The following is a 7,707-nucleotide window of genomic DNA, read 5'->3' on the forward strand; positions in this document are numbered from 1 at the left end:
AAAAAACCTTATCCCATTAATCAGATAAATGTTTTTTAGATATTTTATTTTATGCACTCTAAATTACAATTGCAAGAACACTAAAAATTAAATATTATAAACTGCTTAATATCTGAAACATCTGAAGCTGAGATATATAGCAATACACTGCTGCACATATTAACTTATCTGCTTTGCTTATAATGGCTTTCCCCATTTGTACATAATGCACACAATAGCTCTGACTTTTTTGATTTTGTGCTTTTCCTTCCAGGTTTGGATTTATTCTTCATAAGGATGAGCCTGTGCTCCAGAAAATTGATCTAGAAACTATGTCGTACATCAAGACAATTAGTTTAAAGGATTATAATTGCATTCCTCAGTCACTGGCTTATACACATCTTGGAGGATTTTTTTTTATCTGCTGTAAGCCTGATACCACTGGGGCTGTCCTACCACAGCTTATAGTGGATAGCGTTACTGATTCTGTGATTGGATACAATGGCGACGTAACAGGCACACCACATATGTCTCCAGATGGACACTACCTTGTCAGCATTGATGATGCAAAAGGTCTCATGAGGATCCAGTCCATAACAATGAGAGGAGAAATACAGGATGCATTTGACATTCACACTAATTTGCACATATCTGATGTAGCTTTTCAGCCATCTTTCACTGAAGCTCATCAATACAATATCTACTGTAGCTCCAGCACACAAACTGATGTTCTTTTTGTGGAGCTCTCCTCTGGCAAGGTTAAGATGGTGAAGAGTCTGAAGGAGCCTGTCAAGGCAGGCGAATGGCCTTGGAACAGTAAGAACCGTCTTATAAAAGACAGTGGCCTTTTCGGTCAGTATCTCATGACCCCTTCCAAGGAATCTCTGTTTATCCTGGATGGACGGCTCAATAAGTTAAATTGTGAAATCACTGAAGTTGAGAGAGGCAACACAGTAATTTGGGTTGGAGAAGCATAAGGATCTGTGTTAGATATTTACCGAATTAATAGTTTTACAGTACATTGCACTTAAATTACACCATTCTTCAAATTTACACAATTTCAATTTTAAATTTAGACCCTTCTATACCTGTTATTTCTTTGACCTGAACACAATTTGAAACAACTTTCACATAAAAGTTACTAAAACAACGGCTATTTGAAAATGGTACTCATTAATTATCAGCTGAGATTGGGTTGTTTGACTGAAATTACTAAATATTGAAATTGATGATAAATATCATACATTATTTTAAAGGAAGTAGGAAAAAAAAAACAAAAAAGCTTCAGGGAATTTAATATGATACTTTGCATTTGTAAATGGAAGACTTAACTATGATTCAAATTTTGGTTTGGTTTGCTTCAGACACAAAATAAGAGCTGTCATACAACCTTTGACTCCTTAAACTGAAATGTTATGTCTTGTCCTGTCCAGTCCACTGTTTAATCTTTTTGTGCCTTGAAGCGAAAGTCTCACATGAAAGGTAAAGCATAGAAATTGCATAATTTATTCCCACTGTGGCTACAGGATTGCTTGTCACTGAAAAGAAACTTTTAGTATCAAATTTCTAGTCTGAAGTTGTGGAACATACATGGAGAGAAAAAAAGGAGAAATTATATTTGCAGTGTTTTCTGATCACTGCAATTTGAGGAGTTTATTTTTATGGTAAGTCTTAGTTGAGAGGGTTGTTTGCAGAAGCTTAACCTTTTTTTAGAAAAAAATAGATATTAGGTTTTTCAGCTATCACAGGGTTTCATCAGCAAGGAGTTTCAGTTCCACTAAAGAGAAACATTGTACTTATCCTTTCAGAGTAAACCATGTTCTAAAAACCTGGCATCACAAAGCTTCACTTATGTCATTGAGGAAACTGTTATTTAAAAACAAACAAAATGCATTTTAAGAAACTGAAAATGCAAAGAACTGAAGTCTACATCCAGTAGATAACATTTCTACTTATGCATCGTACCATTGATCCATATTTATTAAACCATTTGGTTAGCTCAACAGGTTTTCTATTCCATGCATCCAATTGGATTAGTGCAAAAAACAAACGAACAACAAAAACTTTGTATTTTTTATAGTTTGTTTACTTAGAATTCTAATATGAACAATGCTTAAACATGTAAATGGGAAAAACAAGATTCCCAGAAGTAGAATAACAAGTCAGTAGGATCAGAAAGCCAGCAGTAAACAACTATCCAGACTTAGAGCAATGACTTAAAAGTTTGGGAGTATTTTTATTTTTATTATGTTTTTGCTAAAGAATGCTTATAAGCTCATAAACTGACCTCCATTTACTGAAAACAATCAGAAAAAAATATCTTTTTTTAAACAAAATTTTACTGCAATTTAGATTGTGTAAAATTGCTTAGAAATCTGGAATTTTCTAGCATTGTAATCTGTGTGCATTTAGCATCCTGCCCTGTGTGGTACAGTAGATCTCTCTTTAGCTTGAGCAAACCTCCTGGTAGGTAGATTTAACTAAGATAAGAGTCTGCTTACATTTCTAGCTACTGAATCTTTTCCTTTTTAACAACTTTTCTCCATTGTGAACAAACAAGAATCATGTAAACTGTCTGTTACTCACTTATTTGCAGTAGTCTGTCTCATACATTTTTCTTCTGTAACTTACACTCCGTGAATGTTCTGTATGTAGAAAATGCTTGACAAAAGAAGAATAAACCCCATAAATTTTAAACAGTCCTGACTTTGGTGAATGCTCCAATGTAGCCACACTGAAATGGCATGTAACACAGACTTCTATGTGAAAGCAAGATAGAAGGAAGTTTATCTGCCTTTTATTTTACATATATATATGTGTGTATAAATAATATACAGTGTAGAAAGAAAAGTCTAGAAGCTGTGCAAACATAAGCCCGAACCAAGAAGCATGGCACTCCCATAGCACAGCTAAACAACTCCCTATCCAGTCTGCTCAGCATAGGTGGATTGTACACTTACTTTGCCCTCTCCTTGCCTAACCATTAACATTAAAGATAATAATTGAATCCCATGACAATAGTGAGATTCCCTTGACAATGAAAGCTGTCCTGCATTGTGCATGATCCCTTACAATCTCTATCAAAGTCCATGTACTTTGTCAATTTTGGCAGCGTCTTATTCTTTTGTATTAGCAACATTTGGAATTGAAGAAACTTTAAAACTTGAATAAACTATGTTACTCATATGAAACAGGAGACCAAAATCTCTACTAAAATACTTAACAGATTTGACTATATCAATAATATCACAGAGATTTGTATAGTATAGAAACTGTCCCAATCAGTTTAGAATTCTTGTTTGAAACAAATTTCTCTGTTCACACCCTAAGAATATCTCTGACTCTAGCTAAAGCAGTTTGGTAAAGGACTATTGCCAATTCCTTGTATTTTGTTTAGCTAGTCCAGTGTAATAGCTCAAAGACCGCGGTTTTTTTCTTTCCCATTGTTATGGAACTGAAACAGGTTTCTGGTGTCCAGGATTTGTTTGATCCCATTGAATAAATGAAAAATCAAACACTGTCTTCAGTTTTTCAAATTTCTTTTAGTACAAACCCAGATGTAACAACAGTTGGGTTTGAATCCTGTCTTTCCTGATTGCTCTTGGAAGCAGAGGTAACGAATGCCTTCTCTTAATTTGTGGTAAACACCCATATTTTATTTCACAAGCAGTTACGAACTTTCAAGATTGAGGGTTTTCTTATGGAAATACATTAGAGAAAAGTAGTGGAAGATAATGGAAATGTAATGGAAGAAGCCAAATGTACGTGATGACCAAGTTGCAGCTGCTGAAAGTTTCCACTATGTTCCTGTACGCTAATAAATTTGAGAAGCACATGTGAGGACAAGATGGAGTGCTCTTCACCAGGGATTGTGATGATAGAGCTGCTTTTGCTAAGGTATTAAAAAAATATTATTTATGAGACATGGAGAAAAGGCTCTGTCAGGCTATTTTGAGAGTCACCAAAAGAAAGAAAAAATGGTGCCAAAGTAAAAAAAATGTTACTTTTCCCTTCAGTTTAGCAGTAGACATTTTTAATAGTTTGTGCCCGAAGGTATCTTTTAAACTACTATTCCATGCTGATAAACAGCTAGTTATTTGCTGCACTACTATATGTACATCAATCAATATGGATGAGGGATTAAAAAGAGATTTTTTTGAAACTTTCTCTTTTATAAACTAGTAGAGATTTTTATTTCAAAATATCATCTTGCAATTTTTCACTTTTTGCATGTGGTCCAGAATATCATCATCTGTCTTAATTTATGTACTTTCTGACTGCTTGGTTTATAATATCAAATTGTGAGAGATTGCTAGCTAAGCAACTGCATAAGTAGGTAAACTGAGCTCAGAACAACCCCTTCAGTGCATTTAATTATATTTCCCATAAACAAATTATTTCAAACATCTGGACATATGGTGCCAAAGAGTTCATAAGTCCACAAATAAGATGTCTTTGCAAATACGTAAGAAATATATCTTGTATAAGCATGTCTTTAAAAACTTCAATGGAAAAAATGATGAAACAAGTTTCAAAGAACTCTACGTATTTTTGTAAGTGATATGAATGAGGTTAAAAGTGTCATTTTGAATTTTTATTAAGCCTCCTGCTCACACCATATCATTAAATAAGGCTGACTGTTAAATACAAGTTAAAGGGCATCTGAACATTTAAGACTATCATAGTATTATTTAGATTTTAAATAGTGACTCTTCATCAGCTGTTTCAACTTCTTTCAATTAACAGAATCTTCTGAGCTTGAATATGGTATTCCTTTATGTTATTGAACAGCTGTTTTATTACACCAAGGTAGTGTCTGCATTTCAGTTAGGAATGAAATATTCCCGAATATGGATTACAGAATAGCAGACTTGCAAATTATAAATGTTGTGTTAAGAAAAGTACATAGTTATTACATCATTTTGCTTACTTACCGCAAGGTACTGGCTTTGATTTCAACTGAAAGAGCATCATTGGCTTAATTGGGACATTTGTTTTTACCTAGTGAAAGACCAGTAATAGGAAACGTTGCAGGATATTTTGTGAATAAATTGATAGATCTCAAATAATTCTAAAAAAAAAATACGATTACCAGTCATCTGTACTAATTTTTTCCTCTTTTCATGGTATTTTGAAGTGAACACCAGTAATGCATTTCAAGAGCTTCTGGAAAAATGAATCAATCAGTTGCTACAGGAACATGCCTAGTGAATATTGTAAGAATTCAAAATTGCATTAACTAACATTTTCACTTATTCTCGTTATTCTGCTAATCATTCTTTCAAACAGCCTTAGGGAAAACCAACACAGACGGATAAGCTTTGTAAAATATTTCATAGGTCAACAGATTCCAATTTTGTCTGGTTTAACTTTATTGTGTAAATGTGTGGATTTAAACCAGGCTATGCTATATCCTGGACAAGTGCTCTCACCACTGGATAGGGTACAATAAGGAAGAAACCTTCGCCCACTCTTCCTGCATCTACATTTTAAAAGAAAAGAAAGGCCACATCTTCAAAGACTGTAGATGGCTATCTTCATCTTTCTGAACTCAGATCCAAAACGGTGGGAGGCACCTTCCAGCTGTTCTCAGTAGCAAACTGAAGTCATAGCGAGGTCCTACACCCTGTGTCAGTTCCATAGCTACCTCTAGACCATCCTGTTTATCCTCTGCCTCTCCAAGCTCTAATTCTGAGGTACCCAATGTTTTCCATTGACACAGAGGGCTCCTAGCAATAAGCTCAAGAAAGCCACTTAGCAGCAATACTTAATCCTAAGGTGCTTCTGACTCTAAATTAGTCCTAAGTACTCAAGCAGCATGCATCCAACCAGTAGCAATGTGACCTGCCAGCACCCTGTTTCTGCCAGGTTGTGACCAAATTTCTTGAATTTCTTCTTCACTGAAGGAAATAAACCCAGGATAGAGATTATTATTGGATGAAGAGAAAATAAAAAAAAAGGACACCAAAACCTTCCTTGCTTGCACAAGTAACCAGAAAAATGCTTAAAACAGGGATCAATATGCAAACAATAATTTTGTTTTCTTGAAACATCTTTGCAAAATATCAGACTTTATAGGACTGTTATCACAAACTTATTTTCCACATTTATTTATAAAATCCTCCAAAGCTTTACTAAGTTCTGTGTTAGAACAGTGAACGTTTCCAGCGTAAAGTTATTTATGACTATGCCATTTGTTGTGATATAATTCTTTGCCTTCAATAGTTCTCCTGCTTCTTTGATAGTATTTTGCAGACTGTATGTGTAAACAATTGTCACAACTTTTCACCAGTATTTTTGGTGAAGTTAGACAAATACTTGATCACCATGGTTGTTTTCATATCTGTTACAATTGAAGTTCAGCTTTCTTGAATACACGTGGCCTGACTGAAAGCATTAATCTGAATGAGGGGAAGAGCTGGAACCCCAGTCTCCATTTTTTGCTCGCAGCCCTATGAGAAAAGCTGAGGTAAAGGGGCTTTTTCAGCCTAGAGAGGAGATCTTCAGGGAGACCTAATAGCAGCCTGCTAGTACGTATGGGGACGTTATAAAAAAAATGGAGCTAGATTCTTCACAGGTGTGCATAGCAGGACAAGACACAACAGCATAAATTGAATCAAGAGTTTCAGACTGGATATAAGGAAAAGCTGTGAGGACAGCCAAACATTGGAGCATGTTGCCCAGAGAGGTTGTGCAGACTCTATCCTTGGAGGTTTTCAACACCTGGCTGGATTATGCCTGTCTGGCCTTTAGCTGAACTGGCTTTGAGCAGGGTGTTGGACTAGAGGTCTGCCAAGGTCCCCGTGAACCCAAATTATCTTGTGATTCTATGATTATGACTCGGGGGAGGAAACAATAGCAATCTTAATTTGTTTCAGTTGTTTAAGTTTCTGACTGAGCTTGCACAGCAGGTATTTAAATGTACATGTGCAAATGAAAAACCCAAGTGTTAAGGTTGGGCTGAAATATGGCCTAAGCAAAACTCAAAAAGTAATATGTTTTGTCACTTGAAATCCTTACCTCTGAACATCTCATCTTAAACCAAGGATATTGTCATTTTGAAATCTGGAATACATTTCTTGGCTTCCAGGAAATTCCAAGCTAATAATAGAACTTGCACAGGATATAAAATGTGAAGGGAAGTGCTCCTTTCTAAATATCTGAAGAATAGCTATAGCGGAGGAAAGGGGTACTTGAGAACACCATTGTAGATAAGGTTTCTTAACAGTCTGAGACAGCGTATGTCCAAATGTGACCATACCACTTAAGTGTATCCTTGGTCCAACTCTTCAAGTAACACTGTTCTGGGCATTTCATTGAGACCTAATAGGTACATTTATAATATGGTTCAGTAGTGGAATAAAAGATTTTTTAACTTGCTAATCAATTTAAGATAGAAGAGCTCGTGTCGTATCTAAAGTCATTTCTCCCAAGGAAACACTTTAATGTGGAGAAAGTCCTGTTCACCTCTCATCAGTTTGTATTTTACATTTTGTTTTTCATTTTAAGCAGGTCCTAAAGAAACCTACTGATGACTTTTGGTTTGAGGTTAGCAACAAAAACATATAGGAAGAAAAAAAAATGCATTTAAATATTATTCAGCTGTAATGATCCATAAGTATGAACTAAATTTTCTGTGAGTACATTTGTCAAGATGGGGAAAAGCATAGGCTTAAATCTGCATCTCAAAAATCCCTATTTCAGCCAAATTCAGAAAAAGACAAGATA

The 7,707-nt window shown here is 35.2% G+C and overlaps 1 protein-coding gene across 1 annotated transcript; it reads left to right on the top strand.

Annotated features, from left to right (window-relative positions):
• Positions 1 to 253: 253 nt before the first annotated feature.
• On the top strand, positions 254 to 956 carry LOC104072861 (follistatin-related protein 5-like; the record flags this gene model as incomplete). Its single annotated transcript, XM_009572457.1, has 1 exon — positions 254 to 956. A coding segment is annotated over one exon (703 nt), but the record flags the coding sequence as incomplete, so codon positions are not given.
• Between the last annotated feature and the right edge of the window lie 6,751 nt (positions 957 to 7,707).

This window comes from Fulmarus glacialis, unplaced genomic scaffold (assembly GCF_000690835.1).
Source record: "Fulmarus glacialis isolate BGI_N327 unplaced genomic scaffold, ASM69083v1 scaffold9232, whole genome shotgun sequence".
Lineage (NCBI taxonomy): Eukaryota > Metazoa > Chordata > Aves > Procellariiformes > Procellariidae > Fulmarus > Fulmarus glacialis.